Source organism: Ailuropoda melanoleuca, chromosome 19, assembly GCF_002007445.2.
Source record: "Ailuropoda melanoleuca isolate Jingjing chromosome 19, ASM200744v2, whole genome shotgun sequence".
Lineage (NCBI taxonomy): Eukaryota > Metazoa > Chordata > Mammalia > Carnivora > Ursidae > Ailuropoda > Ailuropoda melanoleuca.
This window is the reverse complement of record NC_048236.1, coordinates 15,680,568-15,696,219: the sequence shown is the minus strand read 5'-3', so window position 1 is coordinate 15,696,219 and position 15,652 is coordinate 15,680,568. Positions and strand designations below refer to the sequence as shown.

General features: G+C 36.6%; 1 protein-coding gene across 9 annotated transcripts in view; it reads left to right on the top strand.

Annotated features, from left to right (window-relative positions):
• KHDRBS2 (KH RNA binding domain containing, signal transduction associated 2) overlaps positions 1-15,652 on the top strand; it is a 597,869-nt gene that overhangs the window by 521,194 nt on the left and 61,023 nt on the right. For 6 of the 9 annotated variants that reach the window (XR_004622080.1, XR_004622081.1, XM_034648191.1 and 3 more), the window contains exon 8: positions 2,179-2,237. The exons of the other annotated variants lie outside the window; for them this stretch is intronic. Coding sequence is in view for 4 of the 6 variants with exons in the window: in XM_034648191.1 (XP_034504082.1) it covers positions 2,179-2,237 (59 nt within the window). In the remaining 2 variants the exon portion in view is untranslated. The remainder of the gene's footprint in view (positions 1-2,178; positions 2,238-15,652) is intronic. 9 annotated transcript variants of the gene reach the window in all.

Below are 15,652 nucleotides of genomic sequence, written 5' to 3'. Positions count from 1 at the left end.
GTCCGTTATGATAATTATCTATTATTTTGCATTATCCATTATTTTACAAATGTCTTATATGTCCTACTTTTCCCTTTTCAGAGTAGCTGAAACTTAAAACTCCCTCTTGGTGTGTATGTATCATTTATGACCCACAATAACTGCAGTTACTTTGTCATGGGCTCTATCACTACTTTCTTCTTCCTGTCTTCATTAATTAAAATTAAAATTGAAATCCAGTGAGAAACGTCGTTATGCCACTAGATAGCGTTTAGAGCTAGTGGTCTTCATACAGCACTTTGGGAAACATAAGCAGGCTTTTTCAGGGATAAATGTTTGATTGTGACAAAGGAAGAGAGAAGCTGCTGTCAATGTCCTTATTTTCTCCTCATCCCTCTAGATGGGAATGCTGCTTATTAAATCATATTCTCATGACTGCCATTTCTTGATCATCCAGGGAATCAATGTAACAGCTCTCAGGAATTTGCTACATATCAATGAGGGTTTCAATTAGGTTATATCACTTCTATTAAGCTAAGGATGTGAAAGAAGAGATAAACATCCAGCAGTAGTCAATGGCCTTAGACCTCTATAGTCCCAGAGATGGGAAGAAAAAACATATTATCAGGCATTTTTCCTAGATATTCTGTGTATAAACATTCTGAGCAAGGAAGGCTGGGCTAAGTAATCTTTTTTTTAATTTTTCCTAACTACTTTACACTAAAATTGAATTAGTGCATTATCAGTTCCCTCCCAGAAAGATAAAGGGGCCAAACTTCTCTCTGTCTCTCTTTTTCACCTCTAATACGTAGACTTGTATTTTCTTTTTTGCTTCTCTTTCCTTGCTGTCAATGAAATCTGAAGTGTTTAACATAATGAGACCTATGGGATTTCCCTGAGGGATGATAACAACCGCAGAATTTTAGGCCTTTGTGTCTTTTCTTTCAACCTCACCCTTTGGTATCTATGACCCACCCTCAGTCCTTATACAGTTTGGTATTTGATATTAAGCCATTTTTTGCCACACTTCATGTGCTTAAAAGAAATTAGTAATCTTGACATAACTTACAAATTTATTATATATTATATATATAAATCAGAAATTAAGATTCAAGCAGAGGACATAAAATGAAGGAGTTAATTATCTGAGGGAAAAATATAGTGTCTCATAAATTGTCAATGTGAATATATTAATATAAATAGTTAATATTTATTCTAAAGACATCTCAGAAGTAACTGGAATGGTCGAAGGAGCAGGAAGTGGTCAACTGTGTTAAATGGTGCTAATGTAAAATGAGGACCACGTCTTGACCACTAGATTTGAAATGTCAAGGTACTGACAAGGGCTGTGTCACTGGAGACAACAGCCTGAATGGACTGTCTCCAAAAGCATATATATAGAAGGAGAGGCAGTGAAAAGAGTGAACAGTTGCCTCTTTTCAAGAAATTTTGTGGAAAGGGGCAGAGAAAGGGATAATCATTAGAAGAAGATGTGGGTGTGAGGGAGGACTTTTTGGGGATGAGAGATATATGAAATGTGTGGATGCTAATGAGAATGGTGCCTTAAAGGTGAAAACTGTTGGTGTAGGACAGAGTGATGAGAATCGTAGTGAGGGAAGACTTGAAGCAACTTGAGTAAGAACTGGAGGAAAGACACCTTTTTGTCAGTTACTGAAACAGGGAGGCATCTAGCAAAATATTAAATAAAAATAAATCGCTTATCTATTTGAGAAGGGCATGGACATGCTGTGGAAGGGCTAGAGGGGAGTATAAATATAATTTCAGTGTTTGGAAGTGAAGACGAAATGGATATATTTCTTAAGGTAACATAACAGCATTAAAAGCCATACACAACTGACCAGATTGTCATCTTATATGGCACTTTTTCTTGGAAATAGATCTTCATAACTTCCCTCTTGACAAATTTTGAAGTATTATACTTGTGTTTTAAGGGAAATTTGATTTATAAAATTGGAGGTTAGAGATAAAGAAGTTCTGAGGTGGCATGAGAAAATCATAGCACTCCTTGTCAATAACCTGTATTTTTCTTCCTGAATATTTTTTTTAGGATTGTGTTTGATGCCTAGAGGTTCTCGGGATATTACTTTAGCACACATTTTGCTTTCAAATTCCATATGAGTTTCTGGGTTGACTCCTCCTGCTTACAGTAGCATTGATTGCTGTCTACATCTGTTGCAGTGTCCCTGAGTACTATGACTACGGTCATGGAGTAAGTGAGGATGCCTATGACAGCTACGGTAAGACCTTTTCTTTACTAAATCTGTGAAATCAGAACATCCATCAGTCACTGACAACTTAGAAATTACTTCTATCTTTCTACCCCCGGTTTTTACAGAAGTCCAGACTGAATTGATTTATGTAATTCCAGGGTGAGATCTGACATACAAGAGCCAGTGCCAGAAAACTGGACAGATCAATTTTGATCAAAATTTCAAAAGCAATTAATCACAATCATAGATCATTTTCAACGGCAACAGTGAGCATTTTGAACAGCATCTTACATGTTCCACTGTGTCCATTGTCTGACTCATTGATTTGACAACAATGCTGTGTCTTTCCTGCTGTCAGAAAGATCATTAGAGTAATACACAGTTAAAATATTTTAAAATGTTTAAAGGCCAAAATTGTGGCTTTCACGTTATTTTTTTATAGCTCGTAGAAGTGCCATATAACGCTTGGCATAAGAATTAATAGTCAAATAGCACTTCAGTCTATAAAATTAATTTCAAAAATAACACTGTTTGATTAAAATACCATTTAAAATTAATTGTAATTCAATTCAATAAGATTTATTGAGTATCCGTGACATAATCATATAGTATATCACTTTTGAAGGATAGTTTTTCGTTCCTTAAAATACATATGCAGTGTCACTGGTTGACCACCTTGAAAAATAACACTCATTTAAATGTTTTCGGTCCCCAATTTTTATTGAAATAATATGAAAGCCAGTCCGCTTCTCTTTATGGGAAGCAGTAGAAGAGATCATGAATGTTGCCTGTGTGCTCAGGGCTCCACATTATGCAGGTACGGTGCTTCATAAGGATGGAGAAGGGAAGGTCCAGACCTCAGGAGGAAAGGAGGACGTGCACCCTCCTTGAAACTAGAGTTACCTAATCGACTCACTTCTCCGGGTGGAATATCATGAGGCCAAACTCAGAAACAAGAGTAGAAAAATAAACCGTCCCCACGGTGGTTGCCATCCATAAGCTGCTTACTTACATATATCTTCTCATTTATTCTTTATGATAAATTGAACTACTATGTGTTTTTATCTCCATTTTATAATGAGGAAACTCAACAACAGAGATTAAATCAATATGAGAGTACAGCTGTGGGACGCAGCTTCTGTTTTTATAGTCTCATCAGTGGTTGGAATGTTATTAGTTGCTGTGACTACACACGGGGCACCTACCTATTATGGCTCTGTACTAAGCAATTTATAATGAGGATTAGAGATTATGGAAATAATCTCATTAAACATTCCATCTATATCTACATAATCGGATCCCCACTAGAATCATACAGGGTACACATTCATATTGTCATCAGCACTTTACAAATAAGGAACTGAGGCTCAGAGCCATAAGTAACTTGCCCAAGCTAAACACTTAGCAAATGACAGAGCAAGAATGAATTCAAGCATGTCCAATTCTGTCACTGGGAGCGGGGGNGCACCTACCTATTATGGCTCTGTACTAAGCAATTTATAATGAGGATTAGAGATTATGGAAATAATCTCATTAAACATTCCATCTATATCTACATAATCGGATCCCCACTAGAATCATACAGGGTACACATTCATATTGTCATCAGCACTTTACAAATAAGGAACTGAGGCTCAGAGCCATAAGTAACTTGCCCAAGCTAAACACTTAGCAAATGACAGAGCAAGAATGAATTCAAGCATGTCCAATTCTGTCACTGGGAGCGGGGGCAGAGTTCGCTGGACCTAGCGAGAAAGAACAGGATCAGGTTCTTTAAACCCAAGTTTATTTTAAAGGAAGGATGTTGAGCTTAGTGAGATTTCTCTAAATCCTGCCAGCTGCTCTCCCACCAATCTAAGAGGATGAAGGTCTTCCAGAGTATTTTCCAGGAAAAAATAAAGAACTGACCCAAAATGAGCACTAGGCTAACTCTCTCAGACTCCAGCTTCTCCAGCACCAATCACATGAACATGACTCCCTGCTGTGATAGATAGGGATATTCTCCAAAATAACCGAGACATATTCTCAGAAATTATTTCACAGAAAAAATAAGTGATGGACAAGTTCCCACAGGTCTGGCTCAGTTGCTGCAGCATTCTCTTGGCGCAATGCATAAATCTGCATTGTTCCAAGCATATTCTTAATCAAATAGGAATCAAGGGGTACATGGGTGGCTCAGTGGGTTAAGCGTCTGCCTTTGGCTCAGGTCATGATTCCAGGGTCCTGGGATCGAGCCCGTATCAGGGAGCTTGCTTCTCCCTCTCTCTCTGCCCCTCCCCCTGTTCATGCTTCTCTCTCCCTCTCTCTCTCTCTCAATAAAATAAATAAAATCTTAAAAAAAAGAACAAATAGGAATCAAGCCACATGCCTTATATGATTACTTGGGATGATAGGTAAATAAGACACAACATGGGCCTTTGTTTAATTCATTCAACTGTGTGCATATAGGTATTTACAGGCTGTAGGAATATGATGGTGCACATGATAGACATTTTCCCTCCCAGGTTCCTACTGTCTATTGTTGCGAAACTTATGGCTACATATAAAAGACTGTGCCAGATTATAAACCATGTGATACAAGAGAAGGTCAGAGAACATTACTCACATAACAAATATTTATTTAATGGCTAACGGTCAGAGAACATTACTCACATAATAAATATTTATTTAATGGCTAACGTGCAACCCACTGTTCTCAATCCTGGAGATACTGTGGTGAACAATTTCTTGAAACACATTACTATTTATAAATCACTTTTTTAAAATTGGGATTTTCATTTACAAAATATGGTCATTGCTTTTTACACCTTGCATAACAACTTGAGGAAAATCACCCTTATGAGCTTAACTTTATGGAATTACATGTACGAAAATCACTGGATCATATCTGACTGTGTAGCTGGTAATAAGAGATGAGTTTTCTGTTTCTAATTATTTTTTTAAATGTTATTACCATGCAAGGTAATAAGGAAAAGTGTGTGAATATGAACTATGGCTTTTCAGATCTTATAACGGACATGCAAGGACCATGGTCAGGAAAGCAGTGTCTACCTCTCTGAGCTATGGGTCTTACATGATTCTTTCTTGGTTCTTTGATTCCTTTGGTGCAGCAAAGTCTAGAGACAAACAATCCCTTTTATTTTAAAAGCTACACCTGCCCATAAGCACTAGATTTCATTCTGGGTCAAATTACCAATTAGCACTTCTCAGCACCCAGAAATAGTTGACAAATTATATTTAATAAAGTAATGAGGAAAATGTCTAGACAGAGTAAGAAAGATATTAAGTAGGAATTTTTACATAATAACTTTTTTTTTTTTACCTATTTTATTAACTAAAATGTCAGCCAAATTGGCCATATCCCTAGTGGAAAGATTAGATACATATACATGGCTAAAAATAGACCGGTCTTTGGGGCCATGCTCTTTTCTTTGGCCACTAGGATCTGTTGCCATTTTCTGACATTATTGAGCAAGCATTAATTCAAGAATACGCTTCACATTCAAGGTGTTTTATTCTTTGTTTGAAAATGTTGATATGTCAACAGTCTATGTGTTCTAATTTAGGAAGCCCTTCTGGATTTTCATGTCAGAAGGATAACTGTTCAGGACAGAGTGTATTGATTCGTTTCATTGGGGTCAGAAGTGATATTCCAGGGGCTGAAGCGAAGAAATCAAACTTATGTGTGGCAACCTTTTTTCATGGTGTAGATCTCACAGAAAATGATACGTGTGCAGCACAATGGGTTGAGGGAGAAGTTGCTCACAAGCCACGATTCTAGCAGCCCAAGGTCCATCCCACTGCCCATGACCCTCTCGGCTCACTGTGACCCATCGTGGTACACATGTAGCCACAGAATGGGGATCAGGGACTCTGAACAAAGACAACTATGTTTTAAATGATGTGCATGTGAAATTGATTTTATTTTTTTAGATTTTTTTTTTTGCCACAGTGTTTAGGAATCTAAGGAGATACATAGGCCTGATTCACCTAAAAATGTTATTTTTTTCTTATTCTAAAAATAATACACATCCATTTTAGAAAATTCATTTTGAAAAAGAAGGAAATTTAAATCATCCTGAATTATGCTACTATATGTATTCATTTTTTACTTTTTGTTATATATTTTGGCAATGTTTTATCCATCATGATACACATTATATTTAAAAAGAGAACACAATGTAGACTGCTTTATAAAAATTCCCTTAAGATTTTCCTATCATTAAGTAAAGGTTTTCTTCTTCAGTTCTTAACCATTACAATTACACCTTGACAAAATGCAGAATTTAATATATTTTCACATGTGCTATCCGAATTAAGCACTAATATGATCAGATGAAGAGGGATACTCCTTTTGTATAACCAAGAAATAAAATACTTGCGGTCAATCCACACAGTAATGAGATTTAAATTTTGAGAATTGTCATAGTGAGTGCTCAGCATCATCGCCTTGAAATCTAATTAACAATTAATATGCATTGTATACAATCAGATTTTGGTATCAGGTTATTATGGAGAGGGAACTTAAAGCACAGGCTTTGTGCTGATAGGCTGCCCACCCTATCATATGCAAATGAACATATGATAAAATTTAAATATGCATGTGGAGCAGTTGAGGGACCTACTCATCTCAAATATAGATGGATTGATGTTTCTTTCATTAATTTTCTATACCTCACATAGTAACTAGTATACTAACTAGCATCCACTTGTAGCTTACCTTTAATGAACTGTGTACAATCTTTTAAATCAATAACATTTACCCTTGCATCTCCACTTATTTGCTCAATTCCATTCTATTTTTTTTAAAGATTTTATTTATTTATTTGACAGAGATAGAGACAGCCAGCGAGAGAGGGAACACAAGNCCACTTGTAGCTTACCTTTAATGAACTGTGTACAATCTTTTAAATCAATAACATTTAACCCTTGCATCTCCACTTATTTGCTCAATTCCATTCTATTTTTTTTTAAGATTTTATTTATTTATTTGACAGAGAGAGAGACAGCCAGCGAGAGAGGGAACACAAGCAGGGGGAGTGGGAAAGGAAGAAGCAGGCTCATAGCAGAGGAGCCTGATAGGGGGCTCGATCCCAGAACTCTGGGATCGCGCCCTGAGCCGAAGGCAGACGCTTAACAACTGCACCACCCAGGCGTCCCTCAAATCCATTCTAAATTAGTAACTCCTCTCTGTTACATTTTGGTTGTATCCTGGGTACAGGTGCTAAATCTCAATGGGATGACTGTATTTTTTTATAAAATAAATAGTCCCAATTCTCAGTTTCNAACTGCACCACCCAGGCGCCCCTCAATTCCATTCTAAATTAGTAACTCCTCTCTGTTACATTTTGGTTGTATCCTGGGTACAGGTGCTAAATCTCAATGGGATGACTGTATTTTTTAATAAAATAAATAGTCCCAATTCTCAGTTTCCTGCCAACAACCCCGATTTGGAGAGGAAGTGACGAGGCTCACCATCAGTTGCCTCTCCTGCTCAGGTTGGTGGAAGGAACTGTGGGGCAAACAGGTAATGGGAAACGAAGAAAAAATGCTCTTCAGGATAACTGGGTCCTGCATTTGAAAGACTCACGGATGGAATCTCTCTTTTAGGATTCCTTTAGAAATGGTTTGAAGTAAAGCACCAGAAGTAAAAATCCAATCGTTCAGTGTGATGCCTCACTCTGAATCTTCATACATTGTGTTTTGTGTTTCACTAGGTTAAAACTGTATTTGTCTTTTTCAGGCCCATAATTCATGTTGAAGTGACAGATATGTTGACCTCAAAGAAAATTATGCATCCTTCTGGGCATCATCCCCATTAGATTATTCAAGATATTTGCATATAATTTAATATTAAAGATTAAACTATTTTTTCTTGAAGCATTATAAATATGAAATTTTAAATATTAAATCCTTTACATAAATGCTAGTACTAAAATACAACATAAGTACATTATTTATTATATTTAATATATTAATATTGATTAAACATTTCATTGATCTTTAATTATTATTAAGTTAAGATTTAAATTTTAAGTTTCCAATAACTTGAATTTATTTTTGGAACATGAATATTGGACTTACAGGAATCCAAACCAGTTTCTTCATTTTTAAAATATTTCCTAATTTATCAGAGTCATTATAATTATTTTGGGTAAGTCTGAATAGCTCATAATTTAATAAGGGTGCATTTTAAATATAGTGCATAGATCAGCTGGGCTAAGCAATACTTCACATGGGAAACACCCTCTAAATTTTCCGAGACTGACAGCTAAGAATGGACGGCAATATTCTCTTCTCAGAGAAAAGAACTGTTTATTCAAATGTATTTAATGTACGAAACGAAGAGCTAATTATGCATCCATTCTTTAGTGGCATTTAAGATGACAGCTGTGTGGAAGCAAGGAGGATAATATTAATACACTGTCTTGAAATGAATGAAAGCAAAAAGAATTTTGTGCCATATCCTAGGGCATTTGAGAGCCTCACTTCAAGACGATTGCAGAACACAAAGCTCATTTNTTTAATATATTAATATTAATTAAACATTTCATTGATCTTTAATTATTATTAAGTTAAGATTTAAATTTTAAGTTTCCAATAACTTGAATTTATTTTTGGAACATGAATATTGGACTTACAGGAATCCAAACCAGTTTCTTCATTTTTAAAATATTTCCTAATTTATCAGAGTCATTATAATTATTTTGGGTAAGTCTGAATAGCTCATAATTTAATAAGGGTGCATTTTAAATATAGTGCATAGATCAGCTGGGCTAAGCAATACTTCACATGGGAAACACCCTCTAAATTTTCCGAGACTGACAGCTAAGAATGGACGGCAATATTCTCTTCTCAGAGAAAAGAACTGTTTATTCAAATGTATTTAATGTACGAAACGAAGAGCTAATTATGCATCCATTCTTTAGTGGCATTTAAGATGACAGCTGTGTGGAAGCAAGGAGGATAATATTAATACACTGTCTTGAAATGAATGAAAGCAAAAAGAATTTTGTGCCATATCCTAGGGCATTTGAGAGCCTCACTTCAAGACGATTGCAGAACACAAAGCTCATTTTGTGCTCAGAGGCAGGAGTGATTATTATCCCAGTATGAAAATAAACCCTGCATTGATTAATCTGCGAAAACAGCAAAAGAAAATGAAGCTAACTGGCAATCATGCCATCCATGTGATTCAAGGACAAAGTCTGTCCATTCTTAATAGTAAGTAGAAATATAAATTTGAGGAAGTTGATTTATAAATGAAGATAAGTTTCTTAACATGGGCAAGAATTTAACAGACATTTTAAAAATTTGTGTATCCCAGGACTTATTTTTATTCTTCCTAGGACTCATTAATACTGAAGTTGTTACATGATAGTCTGCTGAAAAAAATATCACTGTGATTTATTCTATCAAACTTTTAATATACATTTTTAAACTTTATTTTTAAAGTTATTAGTCCTTTATAAAGGACTAAAATTATTAGACTTTATTAGTCCTTTATTTTAAAGGACTAATGAAATGGTGCTTCTAAAGTATTTTAAAATTCACTTTTTTTTAAGGTTTTATTTATTTGTTTGAGAGAGACAGAGCACGAGTTGGGGGGAGAGGCAGAGGGAGAAGCAGACTCCCCGCTGAGGAGGGAGCCTGATGCAGGACTCGATCTCAGGACCGGGAGATCATGACCTGAGCTAAAGGCAGAGTCCTAACCAACTGAGCCACCCAGGCACCTCTAAAATTCACTTGTAAAATTAACTTAAGCATAGCTAACTTTCTGGTCTTTACTATTTCATAGGTTGCAATGAGATGGATATCTAATTCAACTAGCCTGGATAATAAATGTAGATCACATTGCCTAAACAGTCAATCAAAAAGATCAGTGCGTTACTACTCTATCACTTCCACTGTAACTGATGTATTACAGTTTCCATTCAGTTTAAAGCAAAAACTGGAACCTGCTTTTCAATATTTCAGATCAGAGATTCTTAACCTTAATTACACATTTTAGAATCACCTGGTGAATCTGGAAAAAATCCTAATGTCCAGTTACCAACCAAGATCGGCTCCATCACAATCTTTGGAGATGAGGATTGGGGGTTTCAATTGAATAGCTTTCTGGGTGGTTCTTTTGGAAGCTAAAGTTGAGAATAAGTTTTAGATACCTACATGGGAGCATGATGAAAAGTAGCCTATGATTTTAATATGAATGGTCAGACTGTGCCAGGTACTTCCATTCTTGCAGGCACCACACGGGTTATGCACAGGCTACCTTTTAGAACACTGGGTACTTTATAAGCAAATACTGTGTTCTAGGACCTGGCATTTAAAAATTCACTTTAAAAAAAACTACAAGTTTAACTAATGGAAAATAGAATTTGTTCCCTTTTTGAACAATTGTGTGCTGAACATTTAAAATCTCAAACTCGACTTTGTCTAAAATTCACCCAAAANCTCAGCTAGCAAGTACGTCGTGGCACCCCTGGAGACCGTTCTAATATCACGTCCCTGAGTTAAGCGACCCCTCCCCAAAGAGAGGGGCAGAAGCAAGAAGAGATTTTTTTGAAGCCAAAATGGTACACCAGTATTTAAAAAGGAAAGCGAATCCAAACAGTTGTTATCTAAGGAATCAATAAGCCTCAAGCCTTATGCTTCTCCAATGCTACACTCGCTTCCCTAGCTCTTCGAATATCCTCCCGGCATACTGATGTGTAACAACACACACGGTGTTGCCAAGCTCGTGCAAACCTCAGTGCCCAGAGTTTTTATTAGAGCTCCATTATGCAGCATGAATGACTGAATCATTTCCATCTCAGACTCCTTTCTTTCTTCTCCAGATTGGGCTGCTATCACGTGGTTAACACCCAACCCCTCTAATCTCCTGGTTGGCCTCTCAGGAGTGACCAGCCCCCATCGTGAGTCATCTCAATGGCATGAACTATCAGGTGTGGTCAGAAGAGCCCACCACGAATAACAAGACTTTCCCATTACTCCAGGAAATTCCAGAGTTATTCACAGTAACTGGGGACAAAGGGTAGCCCAAATTTTTATTTCACAGGGGGCGAGATGAGAGCGCAAACCTGGGAAATCAGGCAGAGATATGTTGAGGCAAAAGCACGGAGTCAGAGCTGGTCAAACAGCCAGGTTAACATTTTGCTGAGCTTAGGTTTTCTGTAACTCCCGTAAATTGGTGTTGGTCCAAGAATACACTCTGGGCTCATTTCTGTTCTCAAGTATAGAAATGACAGATGTTGTTAGGGAGGGGGCGTGGGAAGTAAGGCAATCAAATAGCTACAAATTCAGTCTCTCTATCTATCTATGAAGTTATGTCACCAAACCTACCTCCTTCACTGAGGTGAAGGCATTATTGGAATTCCTAGAGAACAGAATTATAAAATATCATTTTATATCATCATTCTTATTCTTCCATTATTTCTCATAAAGTCCTTATGTGTAAAAAAAAAAAGTCTGTGCCTGAATTCTGCAGGCTTTTGATTGACTCCAGATTTTATTTGACAATAGTAGAAGTATTTTTTTAAAGTCAAGTCAGAAAAGCTTCTATACTGTGTCCAATTATCATTCACCATTTTTTTTCCTGTACCTTCCATTTTGGAAATCCTTTCTCTAACTGGATTCTTTATCACCCTTTTACTTAGATAAGATCTTAACTCCAAAGTAAGAAGATAGAAACATACTTATCTTAAAATATTAAGAACCACTGGCATTTATTATTCTATAGCTNAAAAGCGAATCCAAACAGTTGTTATCTAAGGAATCAATAAGCCTCAAGCCTTATGTTTCTCCAATGCTACACTCGCTTCCCTAGCTCTTCGAATATCCTCCCGGCATACTGATGTGTAACAACACACACGGTGTTGCCAAGCTCGTGCAAACCTCAGTGCCCAGAGTTTTTATTAGAGCTCCATTATGCAGCATGAATGACTGAATCATTTCCATCTCAGACTCCTTTCTTTCTTCTCCAGATTGGGCTGCTATCACGTGGTTAACACCCAACCCCTCTAATCTCCTGGTTGGCCTCTCAGGAGTGACCAGCCCCCATCGTGAGTCATCTCAATGGCATGAACTATCAGGTGTGGTCAGAAGAGCCCACCACGAATAACAAGACTTTCCCATTACTCCAGGAAATTCCAGAGTTATTCACAGTAACTGGGGACAAAGGGTAGCCCAAATTTTTATTTCACAGGGGGCGAGATGAGAGCGCAAACCTGGGAAATCAGGCAGAGATATGTTGAGGCAAAAGCACGGAGTCAGAGCTGGTCAAACAGCCAGGTTAACATTTTGCTGAGCTTAGGTTTTCTGTAACTCCCGTAAATTGGTGTTGGTCCAAGAATACACTCTGGGCTCATTTCTGTTCTCAAGTATAGAAATGACAGATGTTGTTAGGGAGGGGGCGTGGGAAGTAAGGCAATCAAATAGCTACAAATTCAGTCTCTCTATCTATCTATGAAGTTATGTCACCAAACCTACCTCCTTCACTGAGGTGAAGGCATTATTGGAATTCCTAGAGAACAGAATTATAAAATATCATTTTATATCATCATTCTTATTCTTCCATTATTTCTCATAAAGTCCTTATGTGTAAAAAAAAAAAGTCTGTGCCTGAATTCTGCAGGCTTTTGATTGACTCCAGATTTTATTTGACAATAGTAGAAGTATTTTTTTAAAGTCAAGTCAGAAAAGCTTCTATACTGTGTCCAATTATCATTCACCATTTTTTTTCCTGTACCTTCCATTTTGGAAATCCTTTCTCTAACTGGATTCTTTATCACCCTTTTACTTAGATAAGATCTTAACTCCAAAGTAAGAAGATAGAAACATACTTATCTTAAAATATTAAGAACCACTGGCATTTATTATTCTATAGCTGCAAGATATTACACAGTAGAGTCAAGAATAAAATATAAGCCTAAATTTTAGTTACATATATAATTTATCAGTTATTAATAGATGATAACTAGAAATGAAATGGTACAGAGTCAAGTTATTATTAAATATGATAATGTGTAAAGTGTATAAGGTAGGGGCTAAAACAGAGTAGACAATATAAAAATTGTACCACCAGCAAGGGACGGGGTAATACACTAATCACAGCATATTTGAATTACAATTCTTCCTCACATTCCCAATCATAGTGGCTGCATCTGGGAACACAGAAGCTGGTAAAAATCACTCGTCGCAAGCTCAACTACCTTGAATGCAATTCTTAGCACAGCCTCAAGTTTGTTCGGCATTTTTTTTTTTNGAGGTGAATTAAAGTCAATAGAGAAATGTCAAGTACCAACTAGTTGAGCCACAGATGTATTTCAGAATTTTACCTTCAAGAGTTTCTACAGTTTTCCTTATTATAGATGACTTATATATTTATCAAACTGTCTTCCTGAATTTACCCATGCATATTTTCAATATGGACCACATTTTAAACATTCATATTTGTTGTTTATGTCAACAAATGGACTTTGGAGTCAGTTGCTATTTATCTGTTTCATGGTCCAGGTGGGAAATGGGAAAATGGGAAATACCTACTTTCGAAAGCCTCTTAGGGACTTCATCTAAGAACTTCTTCAAAGACTAAAATGAACCTCACTTCTTTTGAGGAAAATGTTGGTATTTAGGACAAGTTCCGCAGGAGCCAAGAGAAGCTCTTAAGAAGTCCCATAAGACCCAGCCCATCTCTGGTTTGTGGGATCACTATCAGAAATCATCATCATCATTCTTAAGATAAATCAAAATAAGTGATCCAAAAAACTAATCCATAAACATTTGCTAGTTGTTAAGGAAAATATAAGTTTTTCTCAATATATTAAGCAAAATGAAATCATTCATTTGCCAAAATATAACGGGTATTTAAAGTTTGTGTCTTTTGTACCTGAAAGCTTTAAGTGGTTTGTTCCACTGATTTCTTCCCCTAACTGGTCCATTTCCATGCTAAAACAAGACGACCTTCCTTTTGAGAAAAAGACATTAAAATCTTAACTATACTAACACTCCTCCTATTTCAAGACCCAAGATGTGTTTTTCAACGAATATTGTGGAATACTTGTACTTCAGTATTGTAGAATACTTGTGCAAGAATACTTGTCCTTCTACTTTAGAAGTCATCAATTCTAAAAATGAAGTCAGGTCAGATCATGTTAGGCTCTGAGTGGAATGCCTTGCTAAGGAATTTGAACTTGAGCTTGAGTTTTCTACGAGAGCAACTGAACTTAGGGAAAAAAAAAATTGTACTTAGAAAAGTCCCTCTGGCTAGAAGGTAGAGTGGAGTAGTAGTGTACACACACACAAACACATACACACACATTAGGGAATATATACACGTATATATATGTATACACACACACACAGATATGTGTGTGTGTATATATATGTGTGTGTGTATACGTGTGTGTGTATATATATATACACACACACACACACACACACATACGTACACACATTTACAATCATGGAAAGTCACAGAAGATAACTAGAGAGCTGGGTACTCTGGGCAAAGATGAGAATGGCTTGCTATGGAATAGGGTTGGTATGGATGGAAAGAAATGCATGAGTTAAATACATATTAAGGAAGAAAAGGCAAAGCTTGATGACTGGTTAGATTGCCTGGGCAAAGGTGAGGGGATGCCAAGGGGTTTTGATGGGTAACTAGGCAAGTTGTAGGTAGTAGCTTCAGTCTCTGCAACGCGGAACTTGGGAAGAACATTAAGTAGTATGGAGAAAAAGATGAGTTTAGTTTTGGAAAAAGTTGACTTTGAAATGCCTGAGGAGATGCTCCATGGGCAGTTAGATATGCATGTCAGAAGCTCAGACTGGTCTGTGACGATTAAAATTTGTCATCAGCATTTAGATTAAGAAACTTGCCACTTGCCAAAGAAGTCTTTCAGTGAGTAAGAGGAAGAACCAGAATTCAAATGCAGGCCTAGCTATAAGACCCCTGGGACTCCTATTCGAAGTGAAGAGATCCAAAGGAAGGCTGTGGCTTCTTTTACGGGTACAAAATAAAGATGTAAAATATTTAAATAGAATTAATGTATTCAATAAATAATGACCAAGTGCCTGCCATGTGCCTCACAAAATTCTAGAGTTGAGAAAAGAGTGCTTAGAAAGGCCCATCCCTTTGTTATTCTCTAGATGGATTATTCCAAGTGTTAGTTTTTTCTAACAGAGAATATCTAATTAAAAATTTGAAACAGAGATAAAGCTGTAAATGCTTCCCAGAAGCTGACTGAATTTCCTGAGAGCATAACTGTGGTGAACTCAAAGTTAACTCTTCTTGGAACAGAATTCACTATGTTCATCTGTGAAAACAGATGCTGGTCATCCATATTTCCCCTTCAGTACTATAATGTTTTACCCTCTGTATCTTAAAACAATAAACTCTGCAATTATACATAGTGGCAATACAGACTGTGTAGATAAAATTGTTG